General features: G+C 41.2%; 1 protein-coding gene across 1 annotated transcript in view; it reads right to left on the minus strand.

The window, feature by feature from the left end:
• Nucleotides 1-1,017: 1,017 nt before the first annotated feature.
• Nucleotides 1,018-22,255, minus strand: part of ZNF879 (zinc finger protein 879) — a 45,118-nt gene continuing 23,880 nt past the window's right edge. Inside the window, exon 6 of the mRNA XM_046665767.1 lies at nt 1,018-4,717. Within this exon, the coding sequence (XP_046521723.1) occupies nt 3,771-4,717 (947 nt within the window). The 3' untranslated portion in view covers nt 1,018-3,770. The remainder of the gene's footprint in view (nt 4,718-22,255) is intronic.

Consider the following 22,255-nt stretch of genomic DNA (forward strand, 5'->3'; position numbering starts at 1 on the left):
GTCCAGATCAGAATGAGTCTAGGATTACAGACACTTTAGATTACTGTCTTGAGTTTCCTTTTGTCTGCCACCACCCGAACACATTTCAGCTCCCCAGGGGCCACTTCCTTTTCCTGGTCTTCTGGTTAAAAATCCAGGGCTTGGGGCCAGTCCTGTGGCCAAGTGGTTAAGTTCGCGCTCTCTGCTTTGGCAGCCCAGGGTTTTGCTGGTTCGGATCCTGGGTGCGGACATGGCACTGTTCATTAGGCCACGCTGAGGCAGTGTCCCACATACCACAAGTAGAAGGACCCACAACTAGAATATACAACTATGTACTGGGAGAGTTGGGAAGAAAAAGCAGGGGGGCGGGAAAGATTGGCAACAGGTTAGCTCAGGTGCCAATCTTTAAAAAAAAAAAAAAACCAAGGCTTTAGGTTCTCCTCTCTGCTATACACCTCAGATATCTACCTCCAGGCCCAAGAAGCAGGAAGACAGTGAGAGAAGAAAAGCCAGGGGAATTTTCCCAACATTTTGGCCCACCGTTCCTCTGACCAGAGATAAGGGTTTCTCTCTCTTGGAGGTTTACATGCCTGCTCAACCACCACTGTCCTCACCACAGGAATGTGTGGGCTGCTAGACTGGTCTTATTTCAAATTCTGGTTTCCTTGCCAAAGCTGCCTGCTACCATTACTTTCGAGGCCCTCAGACAGCTGCCCCTACATTCTCTCCAGGGTTTTTAGTTCTGTTTAGTGGGAGAGGTAAGGTGGTGTGTGCTTACTCCATTTAAAGGGGAACCAGAACCAACCAAAGTTATTTTATTTCCAATGATTACAACCCTAGAGGATAAAGTCTCAAACAGGAAATTTATGAGAGTATAAAGGAAGAACCCTGACTGGAAGCTTCATATTCATCACTTTATCCAATCACATTTTGCCTCAATTTCTTTATTATTAAAATTTTAAACATACAGAAGAGCTTACAGTTTAAAGGATGACCAATGAACATCTCTATACCCTCCACAAAGATTCAACAGTTGACTAAGTTTTGACATTTTTATTTGAAAATATGCTGCAAATATCATCACTTTTCAAACTTGAAAACTTTTGCATGCACCTCCTAAGAATAAAGGCATTGCCCTATATAGCTCCATACCATTATCACTGCTAAGAAAATTAAACATACCACATTATCTAATACCCCTTCCATCCTCATATTCCCCCAAGTGTCCCCCAAAATGTATTTTATAGTTGTTTTAACTTTTCTCAATCAGAAGCCAATTAAGGATCACCCCTTGGATTTGGTAATGTCTCTCGAGTGTCTCAATCTACAAGACTCCACTTGTTTTATTACAACTGGCTTTTTGAAAAGTCCAGAACAGTTGTCATGTCCAATGTTTCAAACTCTGTGTTTGTCTATTTCCTCACCGTATAATTCAACTTGTTCCTCTATTCCATGTGTTTTTTGTAACAGGAAGATAAGTCCAGATAAGAGATTTCATTAGATTTTCGTTGAACATTTTTGGCAAGAATACATCCCAGGCGATCGTGCACTTCATATTGCATCTCATCAGGAATCACATGTCAGGGTTGCCCCACCACAAAGGCACATCTCTCCTTTGCAGTCAGTATCTCTGATGTTTTGACACCATGTAAATGATGATCCTTAATTTTTTTTCACCTAATGGGTTTTACCATCCATTGAATGTGCCTGATTTAATTACATTAAGGGTTGTAAAATGGTGATTTTTCTAAATCTACCATTCCATGTACAGTTAAAAGATGGCAGTCTTCAAAGAAGTTTATAAAGAGCTTTCCTTTTTTCTCTATTTTTTCATTATGGGTTTGTTTATTTTATTTTTACTTACCATGTTATAAGCAATTACTAATTATTCTTTTTGATGTTTAATTGTCCTAAATTTGACCAGTCGGAGCACCTTCAAGTTGGCTCTCATGTCCTTCTGACGTTTTCCTTTTAGTCTTCAAGTGCTATCTTTTTTTGTTTTGTTTCATAAAAAGGTATTCCAGGCACACCTCACACATTCCCTGCTTCAAATATGGAATCAGCCACTTCTCCCAGGAGTCCTTGTTCCCTTTAGTGGGGAATGGCATTTAGAAACCAAAATCTGGGTCTAAGCGTGGTCACTGCTGTTGGGTAACCAAACATGTTTTTATCCAGAATATCTTGCAAATGGCTCTGGACAATGTTAAATATTGAGATGTTTCAAAGCTTCATTGTCCTTGTAAATATACTTAAATATATTTAAAAGATACTTGCTAATGAGCTAAGACAAGGCAAGAGATATACCATGCTGAATACTTAATTCTAAAACCTTTCTCTGGTAGAAGGTTCAAGCTTATTAGGACAATTTTCTAAAGGATACCAATCATGAAAATGAAATATAAAACTGGAGGAAGTAGGCCCAGGGGGAAAATGAAATCTTTCATGAAAACATGGAAAATGTTTGGATAACCAATTTAAACTGATGGCTAGAATGTTTAATAATAATATTTATATATACTTTACACAAAAGAATTCCTAAAAGATGTGTAATGAAAACAAATAAAAAGGTAATGCTGTATGTGAAACCCCCTAAAGCAATTTCAGCATCTGGACTTCGGCTGGGTTGGAGGATTTATGTACAGTTATTACAAAAGTAGGTATAATTAGGGACACATCAGAAAAAGGAAGAACGTGATTATAAGTCAATGATTAAGATTAAAGTGAGGGGGGAACATGTCACACATAAAAATAAACTGATTAAATTACTGCAATTGTGCCTAACCAGTTTACAAAACAATAGTACTCTTAGGACCCGAGGTTGGAAATGAACCTATAATTATCACAGAAAACCAAAGGTGAAGACCTAGATTCCAGTCTTGACTCTGCCCAAGAAGCTCAAATTCCCCAGTAGTAAAATGAAAGGCTACTAAAATCTCTCCTGGCTCTGAGCCACCAGGCGCACAGTCAGCTTCTGCAGATGGGCCTCCTGCAGCAGAGAACAGAGCACTTGCAGTGAGTGCTTCAGTTTACCGCACCTTCCAGAACACCATAACAAGACTCTGTTCAGTATGTAGAATCCCATCAAATTAAAAAATAATGTAGGAAAGGAAAAGGAAGAGAGACTCCATTTGGGCAAATTTTAACTTTCAAAACTAAATTCTAAATCATAGAACCACATTTTTTAATCATCAAAGACTTTTGGAAAAAACATACATATATTCCAAAACTGCATGTATATATGTATACACACATACATGTGTACATATGTATATTTATATATAACTTGCTGGTGAGGCAGTTCACAAAAACTGAGCTTAATAATTTCCATGTGAAAATCTGCATTTAAAAAATGCCTTTTATCTTTAACTTCTCTTTACAAAAAAGTATGTCATGTCTGCCTGCCACTTTAGAAAATAAGGCCCCACACTTATTCACCTTATTAATAACTCAATGACTGTTTTTAAAAGAAAATTCATATTGAAGCTTACTCTTAGGGAATAAAGTCTAATGAAAGAAACAAAACATATTCCATTACTTTCACGTTTTTTTTAAAAGTTAGGCCTGTTACATTTTTTCTATGAATTTAGAAATCTTTGTTTTTAGAAACCTTAGAATTTAATAGTTCTTATAAAATTTGGGATCAGTGCTCTTCATATTTTCACTGATCAATTTCACCACTACTTAGTGGTAACTAGCATATTTTCTCCAGGAGAAATAAAAAAAGACAATCTATCAGGAGTCTGTGCCCTATTTACTATTCTCCTGATTATTCTCCAATGAGAAGTCTTGAATTATTTGAGAGACGAATTAAACCTCACATGGCTTATCTCCTCTAAGAAATCTCTGATCCCATATTCCTTCCATTTATAGAGTTTTTCTTTATTGTGAACTTTTTTGTGTCTACAAAGGTTTGATCTGTAACTGTAGGCTTTCCCACATTCCATACATTTATAGAGTTTCTCTCCAGTATGGATTCTCTCATGTTCCGTCAGAAATGAATACTGACTGAAAGCTTTTCCACACTGATTACACTGATAGGGTTTCTCTCCAGTGTGAATCCTCTGATGCCTATAAAGGTTGGATTTGCAACCAAAGGCTTTCCCACACTGTCCACATGTATAAAGTTTCTCCCCAGTATGCATTTTCCGATGTTCATTAAAAGACGAATACTGGTTGAAGGTTTTCCCACACTCATTACATTGATAGGGTTTCTGTCCAGTATGAATTCGCTGATGTTCAAAAAGGGTTGAGATGCGTGTGAAAGTTCTCCCACATTCCAAGCATTTACACACTTGTTCTCCAGTGTGAAGCCTCTGGTGCTCAGCCAGGGATGTACACTGGCTGTAGCCTTTCCCACAGTCAACACATTTATAGGGTTTCTCACCAGTATGGGTTCTTTGGTGTCTGTGAAGTTTTGCTCTACAACTGAAGGCCTTCTCACACTCACCACATTTATAGAGCTTCTCTCCAGTATGAATCCTCTGATGGACAGTGAGGGTTGAGCACTGGCTAAAGGCTTTCCCACATTCCTTACACCGATAGGGTTTCTCTCCAGTATGCACTCTCAGATGTTTGATAAGGGTTGAACTGCTGCTAAATGCTTTCTCACACTCATTACATTTGTAAGGTTTCTCTCCAGTATGAATTCTCTGGTGGGCAAGAAGGGATGATCGGTGGCTAAAGCTTTTCCCACACTCATTACATTTGTAGGGTTTCTCGCCCGTATGAATTCTCTGGTGTTCAATAAGGTAAAGACTCTGACTGAAGCTTTTCCCGCACTCATTACAAATATGATGTTTTTCTCTTGGATAAATTTGGAAGCATCTCATTAGATCAAAATCCTGTCTAACATCTTTCCCAAAAGTATAATATATATTGGGTATCCTTTCTACAGGAATACTCTGTTGTGCTACAAGAACTGTATTTATAAAGAAGCCCCTCCCCAATTCGAGACCTGTGTGGTCTCCATCTCCACTAACGGTCTTCTTGTTTGAGCCTACTGTTTGCCTGAGAGGTTTCTTCTCTTGCTCCTGTCCTGTCCTGCTCTCAAATTCCAAAGTTTCTCCTAACTTGATGTCCCAATGGCCAAACTTAATGGCTTTTTTCTTCATTATTCCCCGAGCTGTTTCTTCTATAAAAGCGTCCTGTCTGGGAGGGAATGCTTCTATTTCAGGCCAAGTCTTGAAACCTGGAATGAATCAGGAAATTAATGCCTCCTTTGCTGGAAGACACAAACATGCATCAGTGGTCCGATAAAAATGGCAAAAATACATGTAAAAGAGGTTTGAGACCATCTGATCTCAAATATAGATGAATCTGGAGAAAAACAAGATGGAATGGAAAGAGAGGTAAATAGGCTAAGGAGTGGTGTAGGAGAATACACTAGACAAATTAACACTGAAAACGAAGAGACTGCAACTTGAGAGGAGTAAAGGTGGATGAAGACCTGGCTGAGCAGAAGGTATGAAGGTGCAGGAAAATGTCAGCTGACAGGCTCAAGCTGACACCCTAGTTATCTTCATTTCCTACCCTGAGTATACATGAAGGAGGTAACTTGTCTTTATTTTTTCTTTCTACTCATTGTGCTGCTTTCATTACATTTTTCCCCATGTCCTCACTGAAATGCTATAAACAATAATTTCTAAATAGCTGCAATGTTTTTCTTAAATTTTTTGATTTTGTTCGTGACTATGATTTCATATCCTAAGCCTGTGCAAGGGTAAACAGTCTGCTAAAAAGAGGAAATTCAGGTTTTAAAACTTACTGCAGCCCTGAAGCATGACTGTGTTGATGATATCTGATCTAAGTTCAACATGCTAATTATAAAGAAGAGGAAACATGGAGTACATCAGCCATGTGCAACCATCTACCCCCTTGTGATTGGAAGAACGACAATTTTTCCATACTACCCTGCCACCACTTTTCCCTTTTCCATTTGATCAGGAGGAGAAAATAGACACATTCATTTCTTCTAATAAGCTGCACCCAGAAGACTGAACTATCTTTGTGGGAATCTTTTGAGACTAATGAAAGTCTACAAGAGACTTGAAGTCAACATGTTCTGAAGTCCTGAAAAACACCCAAGCCCCAGCTCGGACCTGATTCTAAGTGAAAAGACTGAGCTTGAGTGGATTCTAAGGAGTTCTGGGTTAAAACTTGGTTTTCTTTAATCAATCCATGATTGAAAATAGATTAAAATTAGATCATTATAATTAAGTAAGTGTACGTACTTAAGTAAACTATACAACTTAAATAAAATATAACTGGATTATGTTTAAAAAAACCCATCCAATTTATTGAAATTAATAAGAGGAACAAGAAATACAAGTTATAAATCTGTAGGAAAAAACAGATTTTTCTTGGTTAATGATATATTGAGGAACTAGCATTTGGGTTCTCAAGGATTAACCAGGGTACCTTCTCTCGTTTTATCCTTTCCTAAAGTATGACCTTCCCGGGCCATCCAGAAACTTACCCTAGTGCTCTGAGCCCACTTCTCTACAGAAATTATTTAAGCCTAAGTTGACCATAGCCGCCTTTTTTTTTCTTTTGGAGGAAGACTGGCCCTGAGTTAACATCCATGCCTATCTTCCTCTACTTTATATGTGGGACACCTGCCACAACACGGTGTGCCAAGTGGTACATAGGTCCACACCTGGAATCTGAACCAGGAATCCTGGGCCACCGAAGCGGAATGTGCGAACTTAACCACTACACCACTGGGCTGGCCCTGACTATATCATTCTTAGAATTTCAAAACATGTTTTCCTTACACATTCTATCACTTAACTTACATATATAAGTTTGTGAAAATAATTCAAGTATTTGTTCAAAAAGAACAAGGGATATGTCTTATGATTATTTGTTAATTCCTTATTATGCACAAGACAAGTACATAATTAGAATGTCTTAAGTAAAAAAATAATGAATGAATGGGAAGAATAAGTTAGTTGGAAAAATTATTATGAATGGCAAGTGACCTGAAAAATGAAAACAGATTCTCTCCTCTAATACTGGACTCCTGAGACTCAATCAGTTATTTACTGAACAAATAGTGAATAATCAGCAACAAGAGTATGAAATGAATAAATGACCAAACAGTAATAGCTCATTTCTCCACAATGTCGGAAGCCTCGACTGTACTTCAGGCTTGAAGTCCAGAGAATGAAGACACCAAAATCAACTGTATTCGTGAAGAATGGTTTTATGAAGGAAGTTGGACAATAAAGATGAGATAGATTTCAACAGAAACAGAGGACTCTGTGAGTCAGAAAGAAGCCTGACCAAAGTCTCTGCGGGGAGAGGTGCACCTGTGTACGGCAGGCTGAGCAGCCAGGGAAGGAAATCCAGGCTGGAACTAGTTAAAAATTTGGTTAAGCAAGGTGAGGCCAATCACAGAGTTCCTGAACAATTGGCAGAGGAATTTAGATAATAATGTAGACAGCAGAAGGTGTTGTAAGATCTTAGGCAGATAATGATAAGGAAAAAATGGTCATTTTTAGGGGGAGCTTGGATCAGACGAAGGACAGAATGGAATATGAAAAATGACGAAGTTGCAATAGTCTGGCTGGACTGAGTACTTGATTGTGATTCTCATCAGCTTTGAGCTAATCATAGAGGCAATTCAATTAAATTAAAAAAAATAACTAAATGCAATATATTAGATGCTAGAGGCACAGAATTCAAAGACCTGGTCTCTCCCTTAAATATACACAATCTAATTAGGAAAATAAATAATAACAAAATAACTATAATTCTTTACAACAGATACTGTAATAGATGTGTTCAAGGTATGTAGCAAGTGCTATATCAACACAAATGATTTAAAAATTAATGCTGAGTCGGAAGTAGGAAAGATAAGGAAAAACTACAGATTAGGGTGGCATTTTAGGCAGACAAACGGGTCTTGAAAGGTAAGTAGTTTTCCAGTGGACAAGAGAGAAGAGGTAACTCAAGCTGAAGGGACCAGGTTCATGAGCATGTGGGTTTGCCCAGAACATGAAGTGGAAGTGGCCACTGACGAGACTGGAAAGGAACATGGAGACGGCTATGAAGCAGGTTTAATGTTACATTAAGAAATTTTACCTTACTTCACGGATAATGGGGAAACAATGAAGTCTCTTGAGGTACAGGATAAATACTTGAGTTTCAAAAAGATCACTCTGCTGGTGGCAAGGAAGGTGGGTGAGGAAAACAAGGCTCAGAGAGGGTAGGTAACATTCCTGTAGCTCATCAGGCTTGTCAGTAGTGGCAGGGGTAAACTGAAATTAGGAATGTCTAATGCAAACCATGATCTTAAACACTATACTGCACTGCCTACCAACTCTTTGTTTGGAGAAAATTGTATTTTAATAAAGATCAAAAGTATCTGTGGAAAGAACAAGCAAGATGTCAATGAATGCAAGAGTCACAGAATAAAGGTCAAATCACAAAGATAAAAGCAAAATATTGGAAAATCTATGTTGCTTGGTGAACAGAAATGACACTGGTGGTCTAAGTGTTTGTCACTGCATTTCAGCTTTCTAGTTGTGACCAAAGTATTTAAAAATCTCTGATGCTCTGTTTCTTCAGACATAAAAAGAGGTATCTAAATTTGATCACCTTTAAGTGATCCTCCAACAACCTACAGTTTTATGATAAAGACCAACTAGATTAGAATAGGCTACAAGAGCAGTCAGCAAACTACGGGTCTCTGGACCAAATCGAGCTGCCACCTGCTTTTGTAAGGTTCTAGGAGAAAGCAGCCAGCCGTGTTTGTTGAAGGGTTGTCTCCAGCTGGTTTTGCACTACAACAGCACAGTTAAGTGGTAGCAATAGAGAACATGTGGCCCCAAAGCCAAAATACTTGCTATCTGGCCCTTTAAAGAAAAAGTGTGCAGACCCCTGGACTAGAAAGGCTACAGTGGTGATGTTAATGAGAACAGGAGATCGCCCAGTCTCCAAGGAGATGAATCGGAAATATGACTTGCGAGGCCAGAGACAAAGAAGAGTTGATAATACTTTGAAATACGTCGTTGGCAAAAGAAATGAAAAACAAATTATAAAGAATTCAAAATATGGCAGCAGAAGGTGGAAAGTATTTAGAATCTGTCGACATGAACATATGTGAATACAGATGAAACGAAAACCATGAAAAGAGGCAGAACAAGATGGCAGAAGTGAGTGAGGCTGCACAAAGAGGAGAGGGATGGAGAATGCAGGGAGCTGCAAGATAAGACGGATGTTGGGACAAGGACCTTCTAGATGCAGAGGAAGCCATTACAAGCAAGGAGGCTTCTATTGGCGGCCCTGAGCCCCTCAGCGGGGCTGGGAATCTCCAGGAAAGTCTCCGGAGCACCGCCCCCTGGGGCCTGCTCACGCATAAAGACAGCCTGGGCCCGTTTCCCAGCACTCACTCACCTCGGCAGGTGTCTTGAGGGATTTCTCTTTCCATCATGCAAGGATCTTCTCCTTGTTGCAACTGGCAGATCACCTTTGGTGTTGAGAATGGAATCCCTGCTCGTGAGAAAGGAAATGGAGTTTGAACACATGGGGGGAGGAGCAATCCCAGCACTCACAAACCAGAAGCTACAGGGCAGAGAAGGCAAGCCTCGGAGGCAGAGCAGGCAGCACAAGCTCCTCTCACAGGCCTGGGCTTTCAGGGGATGGCTCAGGAGGCAGGCCTCCATCCAGAAACAATAGAGAGGCTGGCCACGTTGCCTCTGAGAGAGGAGCTCTATGTGTTTTCCAGAATCTAAACTGGGATCTAGTCATTGGAGTAGGAGGAAACTTTGGGAGGTGGGGTGGGAGGAAGGCACAGGAAGGAGAAAGGAATAGCATGACTCGCACAACAAAAATGTACACTTCCAACTTTACAGAGATTCGTCCTTTCCCAGGGGCACAGCAGGGTACAAACCTGCAGACTCTGAACCCAAAGAGGGACCTCTAAAGATGCTCCCCCAGCAGATTCTGCATCACGAGGAAAGGTCCTTACCCAGCGAGACCAGGGTGCTGTAGTTCTCCAGCATCACCTCCCGGTACAAGGTTCTCTGCGCAGAGTCCAGGTGCAGCCACTCGTCCCGGCTGAAGAGCACAGCCACATCCCTGAATGTCACAGACGCCTGTAACGCAAAACCCATTCCCGTTCACCCAGGACCGTCTTCGCCACTGGAAGACTCGGTAAGAAGGTGACACAGGGATGTGTAGCAATCAATTCTGAAAATGTCTCAGGATTCTAAGTATTTCAGATCAACTATTTATGTTATTTTTGGAATCACCCATCAACGATTAAACAAATATTTATTAACTATCCACTGGAGCAAAGACACATGTCACCTGCTGTGAGGGTATGGGAGAAAAAGGCAAAGCCCCCACCAAAAGGGAATTAAAACCCCAGCCTGGGGTCTTTCAAAGTAACTGAGCACATACACTTACCTCCTCCCTCCCACTCAAAACCCAAATTATATGAAAGGAAAAAAATCAAAACATTTAGAGCAGTGCTGGAAAACGGGGAAATACCATCAGCAGAACAGAAACATAAAGGGATTTCTGAGACATAATTAAAATCATATTAGGGACTGTGAAAGGAAATTTGCATACAGCCTCTAAGTTTCAGAGGAAGGTACTGTGATTAAATGATTTTCCAAATGGAGAAAGAGTTCAGAAAGGTTAAGTAACCTTCCCAAGGTGATGCGGTTAGAAAGCGGTGGAGCTCGGATCTGAATTCAGGGAGGCAGATCTCTAAGCTATATTGGCAGGTGGGTTTCCACTGACTGAAAATTAAAAGAACCAAAGGACTCTACAAGACACTACAGGTGCACGAAGGAACTGTTGAGAAAGTAAGTTTCTTCCAAAAGAACCCCAGTTAAACCCCAAAATGTGAGAAAGCAGAGGTTGGGAAGACAGCAATTCTTGTAAGAAAGAGGTGAAGGGAGTGAAAAACGGCACAGAGCTTTTGGTGGGGACTTTGTTGCAAATCCACCCAAATGGAGTAGGTGCATCATCTTGACCTTGCAGTCCTACCTCTAGGATTCCGCTACAAGAAATAATCACACAGCTGGGTAGGGATACTCATTCAAGGATGTTCACTGAAACGTTACATATAAGTGAATGATTGTAGTAGGCTAAATAAGGAACCTGTGAATGTGACATATATGTCAAAAGGGACTTTGAAGATCTGTCTAAATTAAGAATTTTGAGACGGTGAGAGTATTCTGAATTATTATCCAGGCGGATCCCATGTAATCACAACAGTCCTCATAAGAAGGACCCAAGAGGAGTGAGAGTCAGAAGAGAAGGCGCTGTGATGGTGGCAGCACACTGAAATGATGTGCAGTGAAGGTGGACAAAAAGGCCCCAAGCCAAGAACACAGGCAGCCACTAGAAGGTGAAAACAAGGCCAAGAAATAGATTTTCCCCTCGGAGCCTCCAGAAAGAACCAGCCTTGCTGAGAGCCTGACCTTAAGCCAGTGAAACTGATTTCGGACTTCTGATCTGAAGAAATTTTTGTTGTTTTAAGCCACTGAGTTTGTGGTAATTGGTTACAGCAACAATAGGAAACGAATACAATGGTGGAAAAACTGAAGAGATCAATCATATCTATCCATAAGGGAATGGATAAGCAATATAGTGCATTGATTTCATGAAATGTTATACAGCCATAAAATCAGATGAGGTAGGTCTGTATGCCCGACACTGGAACTTCGCCTTGACATACTGGTGACTTGGATGAAAAAGCAAGCTACAAAACAATCTGTATTTGTTGAAAAACTCTTTATCCGTATGTACATATGTGCAAAAATGTCTGACAGAATACAACAAGCTGCCCACCCTGAATATTCTTTGATATTTGTGGAGAGGGCAAACTCTCACTTACTTTATACTCATTAGGCTTACATTTTTTAGTGTGTGTGTGTGCTTTGAATTTTTTTAGATTCCATTTTGATTGTTATATTGACTTATTAGCTATACTTCTTTGCACTTTTAGTGGTTACTCTGAGAATTATAATATGCATTCTTGGTTATTTATAGACTATGTAGAGCTAATATACGATTTCACATAGAATGCAAGAACCTTGCAAGCTATATGGGACCACCACCACCCTTCTTCACGCTCCAGTTGTTATCAAAGACTTTCCCAGTTCAGACAGTTGACAGGACTCCAAAGACTGTACCGAGCACACTCAGGGAAGGCGAAGGGGGCAGTGCCGCAGAGACAGAGTGCGGGGACGCACCGGAGTCCATCTAAATGGTGACTGCTAGTATGTGTAAAATACACACTGAATGATTTACTAGAAAATATATAAATACACACACACATATATACATGATACCTCAATAATTTTATATTAATTATATGTTGAAATAATACTTTGGATATACTGGGTTAAATAAAATATAATTAATTTATCTACTTCTGTTTATCTATTTTAATAATTTTTTTTCAGGCAGATTGGCTCTGAGCTAACATCTGTTGCCAATCTTCCTCTTTTTTTTTTCTCCTCCCCAAAGCCCCGGTACCTAGTTGTATACCCTAGGTGTAGGTCATTCTAGCTCATCTACATGGGTGGTTAACTTGGCCACTTCAACGTGGCCTGACGAGCGGTGCCATGTCCGCGCCCAGGATCCGACCCAGCAAAACCCTGGGCCACCGCAGTGGAATGCATGAACTTAACCACTCCGCCCCGGGGCCAGCCCCCTCTGTTCAGTTCTTAGTTGGGCTACTTTGAGTCTGTTCTGCGCACGTGCGGTTCAGGGTCAGCTAGAGATCTGGGTGGAGTTTACACAGAAAATCTGGGGCTCCCCCTCTCTGGCTCTCTGCTTTCCAGTGTCCTCCCACCTCTCTGGATGCTAAGGTTGGCCCAGACTCTGTCCTGTGGTTCTCGACACTGGGAAGACTAGACTTCTTACCAAGTTTTAACCATTCTGTTGGTGCTGACAGTGGCCTGTCCCTAGGCAAAAAGCTGTAAAAACTGGAATATTTACACTGTGACAGTCCCTTCTTCCAAATGTAGACAGTTGTCCAGTAGCTGTCTGATTTCGTTTCCCTCCAATGCCTTCAGGTAGCTGTTCCTCATATTGTGTCCAGAGTTTAGTTGTTATCCACAGATGAACTGGTCTGACAGGAACTATTCTTATATTTCCAGAAGCTGAAAGCCCATGTATTGCTTTTTAAATATAAAACAAAACACTCAGCGAGTCTAGGCAAGCTCATGAAGTATTAGGAAATAACAAAATGACAGAACCCTAGAACTGCAGACCTGAAAGACGGATCTATCGTCTGGGCCAGCTGTTCTCGTGGGTGTCCAGGACCCTCCTCTCATCCCCAGGGCAAAGGTGCAAATGTGCGAGGGTGTTTTGTTTCTCACAATGACTAAGGCAGGTGCTACTGGCATTTAAGGGAAGGGATCAAGGCTGCTAATCCTCTGACAATGTGCAAGAAAATCTTGCACAGTGAAAGACTGCTCCACTCAAAATGCTAGAGTGACCCCATTTAGAAACACTGGTAGTATAAGCTGCATTTTAAAGATGTAAAAGGAGAATCTAGGTTTCAGTCAGTGATTTTATAAGAAGTATACATTTCTTATTTCTAAGAAGTATATATACATATTTCCTACTGTGTGTGTATATACATACATATATATACTTCTTATATAGATACGAGAAGTAGAAGTATACCAGTTGGACTTCAAGCAACAGAAACTGACTTTTGCTCATTTACATAGAAAAAGGACTTGGTAGCTGCAAGATCATCGAGAGTCACAGAGCCAGGCCTGGAAATGAGCAGAAACCAGGGCGGCCAGCTACAGTCTGGACCACAGCCAGGATCACACTGGAAAACCACACTGTGAGAATACGATTGCTGTTGTCAGGGAAAGGTAGACAGAACATCCTGACCAGCCGCGTGCCCACTAGACAGACGCGGCTTCTGCCGTGTGCCCCTCCTCCTTGCCCTGCACACTCGCTCCTCCCGCCGCCACGATCCCCCCTAGAGCGCGCTCTGCACCGTTCCCGCTCCTTTACACCCCTGACCACTGACTCAACGTCTGGGCACGTGCGACTGCTGGACCAAGCTCGGGTCACATACCTGTCCCTTATCCGTAAGAGAAGCTGGAGAAGCAGGAACCTGGCAATTTTAGCTTCTATAACGTGAGGTGGGCTGTTTCCTATTGAGACTCAAAAAGAGGGAGATTCCCCAAAGGAATGTGGCTTAGATGTTAACTGTCAAAAAATGCTGTATGGCAGCTCCATATTTACTTAATCTAGCTGTGGGCTGTGGCCTCTGAGAAGAGCTGCTTAGCTCCACTGGGACGGGAACAGGGGCCCGGGCGATGGAGCCGGGCCCAGCCATGGGCTCAGCGATCCTGCCCCAGCCCAGGCTTGCTTCGGCTGAGGAAGCACCCCTCCTCTACAATCCAGAGACCACAGGAAAGACAGCCTTCAGGGAGAGGCCTTGGAACCACGTCACACACGTCTGAATTGAAAGAATGGAGGAGATAGCAGTTAGAGTAATCTTTCAACAGGAACAAGCTGAAAGGACTTTCTTTGGGCTTAATTGTGTGTTGTCCCCCACCTCCCCAAATTCATATGTTTAAGTTCTAGTCCCTCAGAATGTAACCATTATTTGGAGATAAGGTCTTTAAAGAAGTCCTTAAGTTAAAATGAGGTCTTTAAATTAGCCCTAATCCAGTCTGACTGGGGTCCTTACAAGAGGAGAGGAGGACAAACAGGCACAGGGAAGACCACGTGAGGACACAGAGAAGGCAGCCCTCCACAGGCCAAGGGGAGAGGCCTCAGGAGTAAGCAAACCTGCGGACACCTCGATCCTGGACTTCTGGCCTCTAGGACTGTGAGAAAATAAATCCCTATTGTTTAAGTCCCCCAGTCTGTGGCAGGTGGTCACGGCAGCCTGAGCAGACTCAGACAGATTCTCGCTGCTGGCAGCAGAGCGCTCACAGCAGCCCCACAGTCTAGCTTCTCTTCCAGTTCCAGCTCCCCGGGCCTTGGAACACTGCCCGCAAAATGGCATTTTTGCTTTTAAATTTCATTAGCTTTTTAAGAAGTGCACAAATTAAACATAATCACTTTACAAAAATCAGGAAAAAACTGAAAACAATACAAAAATACATCACACTAAATCCTATTATTCACAGATGAGTTTTGTTTGTGTTTTAAGAACATATTCCAGAATTCATAGCCTATTGCACATCCATGTGTTCTTCTGATCATTTTTTGAACAAAAGAACATGGGGACAAGAATAAGAAGAGTACAAAAGAGCAGATGGCACTGTGTTAAGTGTCCCCTCCTATCCCAGTTCCATCTCAAGAGTAACGTATAAAGTTTCTTTCCAGAAATGTTTTGTGCAAATACATACATACGTATGTGTATCCTTTTTCAATGGAAAATTCTGAATTCTGTTTTATCTTTTTTTTTTTTAAATTAAAGATTGGCACCTGGGCTAACAACTGCTGCCAATCTTCCTCTTTGTTTTTTTCAGGATTGCCACCTGGGCTAACAACTGTTGCCAATCTTTTTTTTTTTCCCTGCTTTATCTCCCCAAACCCGCCCTGTACACAGTTGTATATCTTAGTTGCTGGTCCTTCTAGTTGTGGGATGTGGGATGCCGCCTCAACGTCGCCTGACGAGGGGTGCCATGTCCGCGCCCAGGATCCGAACCCTGGGCCGCCGCAGCGGAGCGCGTGAACTTAAACAATCGGCCACGGAGCTGGCCCCTAAATCCTGTTTTACTTACACCTTACAGATCTTGCCACATCTGCACATACAAACCTCATTCTTTTTAACAACTGTATGATATATGCTACTGTATAAATACCATAACTTACTTATCATTTCCCTCATTGATGAGTATTTAGACGCTTTCTGTTTTTCACTGTCACACATAAAGACTTCTCAGACAAACAAAAAATTCATTATTAGCAGACCTGCCCTGCAAGAAATGGAAAAGAAGTTCTCAGTGAGAGGGAAATAATAGGTCAGAAACTTGAATCCTGAAACTACATAAAGAAAGGAAGAGTGACAAGGCAGGGATAAGTGAAAACAAAATAAAATCTTTTATTTTTCTTATTCTTAATTGACCGAAAAGATAACTGTTTGCATAAAGTAATAACAACAGTGAACTGGGTGATTATAGCATACGATGAGTGAAATGGGGATAAGGGATGGGGGGGAGGCATTGGGATTACTCCATTATAAGGCATCTGCGCTACCCAAGAAGTAGTATAGTGTTACTTAAAAGTGGACTTAGATTAGTTGTAAATTTATATTGCAAACTTCAGGGCAATCATTAAAATTTTTTTTTAAAAGAAGCATAATTAATATGTAGAAAGAGTGGAAAGATTTGTGACTGCCAGGGGTTTGGAGTGGGGGGCGAGATGGTTGAATAGGTAAAGCGAAGGGGAATTTTTAGGGCGGTGACACTATTCTGAATGATACTATAATAGTGGATACATGACACTATGCATTTTTCAAAACCCACAGAAATTTACAACACAAAGAGTGAAACTCAATGTATGCAAATTTTTAAAAAATCATTTGGAATGCCAGTAGATCCCACAATGAAATGCAGAATGTGACAAAACAAGCTAAATATAATACAAATGTATGATGCAAGCTCACAAAGGAGGTGGTAGAAAAGGTGCTGACCTAAGTAACTCTGGAAACAAGTGGAGTCTGTAAGATAAAGGAACGGCACATAAGCAATGACCTCAGGTCGGTAAAGCAGGTTTCCGTGGGAGTGTGGGCTAACAACTCCCAGACTGCCGTACATGTGTACTGGAACTAAAGGGCTAAAGTCAATGGATGGCAGATGGCAGGAGCCAGGCTTCTCACTGCTGGAGCAGGCGGGAAGAGGGAAGGAACGGGAGGAGGCTAGAGCCACCCACGTGATGGATTAGAGTTGGAGACATCAGTGTGAGCTTAATACAAACACTGATCGTTAACATAGAAATACATACACATACACACCTATAGAAGGTTTTACATACACGCACACACACATACACAGATGGTTATATATAGACGTATTTATACACACACAGGTTAGTATACACATATATTTCCTTGCTCTGTCAGCTTAGAGAGTCTCAAAGCAAAGATATCCCAGTAGCAATGAGTAAACTTAGGGCGCAGAGCTTGTTTTCTAATACTATGTCCAAGAAAAGAAACCAGGGCTACTTGGGAGAAATGGCTGATTCTAGGACTGGGCGAGGAAATATACAAAATGCGCCTAAGGCATCTTGTAGTGCCAAAAGTGATGAAGTTTTCTAAAAACAAAAGAAAAAAAAGACACATTGATGGCAGTATATCAAAGGGACAGAGGAGCAAACTGAAAGAGCTCCCAATGACCAAAGATGGAATAATTTGAGCAAAATATAAAGTAGTATTGAATTATAACCCAAAGTATCAAATAGGTATTGTGTGATACTGATCTAAACAAGTGGGGGAGAAGTGATAATTCTCCATGCAGAATTCCAAATAATTTCTGTAGATGCGCTGTCCTCAAGCAGGTGGAACGTAACTCCCGACCCCATATGTGTGGGCTACATACAGTGTCTTCCTTCCAAAGAGGACAGCACAGGGACGGCAGAAAAAGACAGTCACTGTACAGAGGGGAACCCTGGCAAACACACTTCAGCCGGCTGATCAAGGTCAATGTCAACAGTGATAAGTCATGTTAGTAGCATGTAATCTGGATGATATGATGAGAATGACACTTTACCTCCGTGCTCCTCCTCCCAAAAATCCACAACCTCAGGCTAACAATGAGAAAAACATCAGACAAATCACAATACAGAGACACTCTACAAAACACCTAACCAGTACTCCTCCAAACTATCGTGGTCATCAAAAACACTGATCGTTAACATAGAAATACATACACATACACACCTATAGAAGGTTTTACATACACGCACACACACATACACAGATGGTTATATATAGAAGTATTTATACACACACAGGTTAGTATACACTGAGAAACGAAGACCTAGGAGGAGCCTACGGAGACATGACAAGTAAATGTAATGTGTCTTGGATGGAACCCTGGAACAGAAAAAGGACATAAAGTAAAAACTAAAGAAATCTGAATAAAGAATGGACTTTAGTTAATAATCCATCAATATTGGTTCACTGATTATAACAAATGTACTATACTAATCTGTTAATAATACGGGAAATTGGGTGTACAGTATATGGCAACTCTGGTAACCCCTACAATTTTTCTCTAAAACTAAAATTGTTCTAAAAAAAAAAACTGTTAAAAAAATAGTGACAATACCAAAAACAAGTACCAATTTATTACAAAAAAGAGATGTAATTGATAAACTATGACTATTAAGCAATAAACAACAAGTTCAATGTGTCTTTTTCCCACAAGATAAATCATATATTACATAGAAATAGAACAGAACAAGGAATATTTGTAAAATCCACAAAGATCCTACTTTTCCCAAAAATTATGCTCGTTTGCTGTCTGATTTTTCCAAAAGAGCAGAGAGAAATTTACCTTTAAGTATCCTAAGTGAGGAAAAAAGTTGAGACTGGATATATCATTGAACTCACTCAAATGGGGTAATGTGACCTGTGGTTGGGTCACCTCGGGTCCCTAGGAGACTTAATAATCAAAAGGGTTAGATACTGAATTAGCTTCCCATAAAACTGGCTCTGATTTGCAAACATACTCCTCCACAGCTTCCCTTAGCTAAAATCCACTCTCTCTCCAGCATGGGGGCGTGGGAAAGTTCAGACAGCGCAGTCCTACCTCCGGGCACAAGCTAATCTAGGTAACAGCTGGGTATTGCTTTGATGCATTTTGTGGTCTTTATATCTTGATTTCCTGAAACACCCATCTCCTTATAATTAAGAAATCAAAGTAAAGTCTAGCCTAGTGAGAAGAGACATACCAAATTTGGCAGGTCCTAAAATAATGCTGCTGCTGCTGCTGATGATGATGATACGAACAGTAGAAACAGCTAGGATTTATTGAAATTTAACATGTACCATGCACTGTTCTCAGCACTTTACATATTCTTTCTCAGAGCATAATGCTAACTAGATAGACTGTCTTGTCTGGGTTCAAAAGCCAGCTGTGAAACCTTCATCAAGTTATTTACTTCTCTGTGCCTCAGTTTCCTCATCTGTAAAATGCAGATATTACCAGTCCTCATGTAAGGGTTAAATGAAGAATGTACATTTTTTTTCAATTCATTTTTTCAATCAAAGTATAACTAACACAGAACACCCCATTAGTTTCAGGTGTGCATCATAGTAATTCAATACTTATATACATTATGGAACGGTTACCACAATAAGTCTAGTCACCATCTGTCACCAGACAAAGTTATCACAATCTGATCCACTATATCCCCTATGCTGTACATTACATCTCCAGGACTTATTTACTTTATAACTGAACGTTTGTACACCCAATCCCCTTCACCTATTTTGCCCACTGCTCCCCCAGCCCCTCCCCACTCTGGTATCCACTAGTTTGTTTCCTGTATCTATGAGTCTGTTTCTGTTTAGTTTTGTTTGTTCATTTCTTTTGCTTTTGAGATTCCACATATGAGTGAGGTCATATGGTATCTGTCTTTCTCTGTCTGACTTATTTCACTTAGCATAATATCCTCTAGGTCCATCCATGTTGTCAGAAATGGCAAACTTTCATTCTTTTTCATAGTTGAGTAATATTCCATTGTGTGTATATTCCACATCTTCTTTATCCATTCATCTATTGATGGACACTTAGGTTGCTTCCATATCTTGGCTATTGTAAATAATGCTGCAACAAACATAGGGATTCATGTATTTCTTCAAATTAGTGTTTTTGTTTTCTTTAGATAAATATCCAGAAGTGGAATTGCTGGATTATATGGCATACCTATTTTTACTTTATTTATTCATTTATTTTTTGGTGAGGAAGATTGGCCCTGAGCTAACATCTGTTGCCAATCTTCCTCTTTTTGCTTGAGGAAGATTGGCCTTGAGCCAACATCTGTGCCAATCTTCCACTATTTTATATGTGGGATGTCACCAGAGCATGGCTTGATGAGTGGTGTGTAGGTCCACACCTGGGATCTGAACCCATGAACCCCGGGGCACTGAAGTGGAGCATCCGAACTTAACCAATATGCCACTGGGCCAGCCCCTATTTTTAACTTGAGGAACCTCCATACTGTTTTCCATAGTGGCTGACCAATTTATATTATCACCAACAGCGTACGAGAGTTCCATATTTTCCACATCCTTGCCAACAATTGTTAATTTTTGTCTTTTTGATAACAGCCATTGTGACAGGCGGGAGGTGTATCTCATTGTGGTTTTGATTTGCATTTCCCTAATGATTAGTGATGCTGAGTGTCTTTTCATGTGCCTGTTGGCCATCTCTATGTCTTTTTTGGAAAAACGTCTATTCAAGAAAGTATGTACACAATAAACCCCACTTACAAATGAGGAAATGAGGCAGAGAGAGACTAAATAACTTGCCCAAGTCACATCCGTAGCTTGGATGTGAACTCACGAAATCATGAACTCCCTGTGAGCTACCATCACTTTTTGGAAAAGCACCCAATGAAAAACGGAGGCTTTGGGTAGGGCAGACTAGAAGAGTCACAAGAAAGGTAGCTGGTGTTGGGGGAAAGACGGGACTCCCATGTGGAAATATTTTCTAAGAATTTAGGAATGGCAGACTGGAACTCCAGGGAAAAGTTCAGGCCTGAGGACAGCAATTTGGCAAAGATCTTCAGAAAGGCAAGAGTTAAAGTAATGAAAATGGATCTCAACAGAGGAAAGAGCAAGAAAAAAGGGCCAAGGACAGGGAGTCTGAAGCAGCAGGGAAAAAAGAACTGCAGAAGAGAGGCACCAGTCAGACAGATAAGAGGCACATTTGGACAGCCTGACATCGCAGTCGCACCGTGCAGAGGAACTCCTGACAAGGAGGGAAAGTCCCAGCCCTCTGCCCTCACCAGCACCAGGCCCAGCACCCACGCCAGGCCAAACTCCTTCTAGGATGGCCACCAGTACAGTCCTGACCTTCACCACCAGCTCGAAATGACCCCACTTCTGGGATCTCCTCCCTGACTCTTCTTGGATGTTTAATCATTTCCTAACATCAGTACCACGAACCCCATGAAGACAGAAATCACATCTTTCTTCTTCGTATCCCCAGTGCTCTGCATAGCATCCTGTACACAGTCGGTGCTCAGTAAATGTTTGCTGAGGGCATCTTTGGCCCTTCCATGTCTTTGAGCCAAGTGAGACTACATCCTCCTTGAAGACAAACACTTTCTAATACCCAAACTCCTCACCAAGCACTTCCTGTAGTCAGAAGCATATGTTCAGAGCTGACAATCTTAATCATGAAGTGAGTTTGGCGTGAATTAAGAGTGACCTGGGGACAGAGGAGGCACATTCCGCAGCAGTCCCTCAGGAAATCCCGGATCCTGGAGAAAACTCACAAGGCTCTGGATTCTCCTTAGCTTTTCTTGGAAAGAAAAGTACCCGGATGACGAAAGGAAACACGTCCATCATCTCTGAACCCAGAAGGCAACTTATGAAAAAGACAAACCTCACTTACTGTCACCTCAGTGGGCAGCAAATCCACCGCCATTCTTTCCCTCTTAGTCTTCCTGCCAAGGGAGAGCAGAGTGCTGACGAGGTAGGTCTGGAGAGAAAAAAGGTGTCATGAGGACCTCTAGTGTCAAGGGACGGCTTGGAGAGAGGAAGTTATGGTCCGTCATAATGTCCATCAGGTCCCAACAAAGCCGCCCCACATAAATGATGCAAACCAAGTACAGTTGTGCATCGCTTAACAATGGGGATACGTGACAAGGAATGTGTCATCAGGAGACTTCCTCACTGTGCGAACATCGTAGTGCACTTACACAAACCCACATGGGACAGCCTACTGCTCCTCGGCTACAAACCTGGGCAGCCTGTTACTGTGCTGAACACCATGGGCAATACAGAAAGGCACAGTAAAAATACGGGATAAAAGATAAAAGGGGCACACTGTACAGGCACTGAGTGAATGGAGCTGCAGGACTGGAAGTCGCTCTGGGCGAGTCAGTGAGTGAGTGGTGAGTGAATGTGGAGGCCTCGGACGTCGCTGGACACTACTGAAGACTGTACAAACACCGTAACTTGGGCTGCACTAAATTTATAGACAATATTTTTCTTTCTTCAGTAATAAGTTAACCTTAGCTTACTGTAACGTTTCTACTTTACAAACTTTTAAATTTTTTTTTTTTGAGGAAGATTAGCCCTGAGCTAACTGCT

The sequence above is a fragment of the Equus quagga genome, chromosome 7 (genome assembly GCF_021613505.1).
Source record: "Equus quagga isolate Etosha38 chromosome 7, UCLA_HA_Equagga_1.0, whole genome shotgun sequence".
Classification (NCBI taxonomy): Eukaryota; Metazoa; Chordata; class Mammalia; order Perissodactyla; family Equidae; genus Equus; species Equus quagga.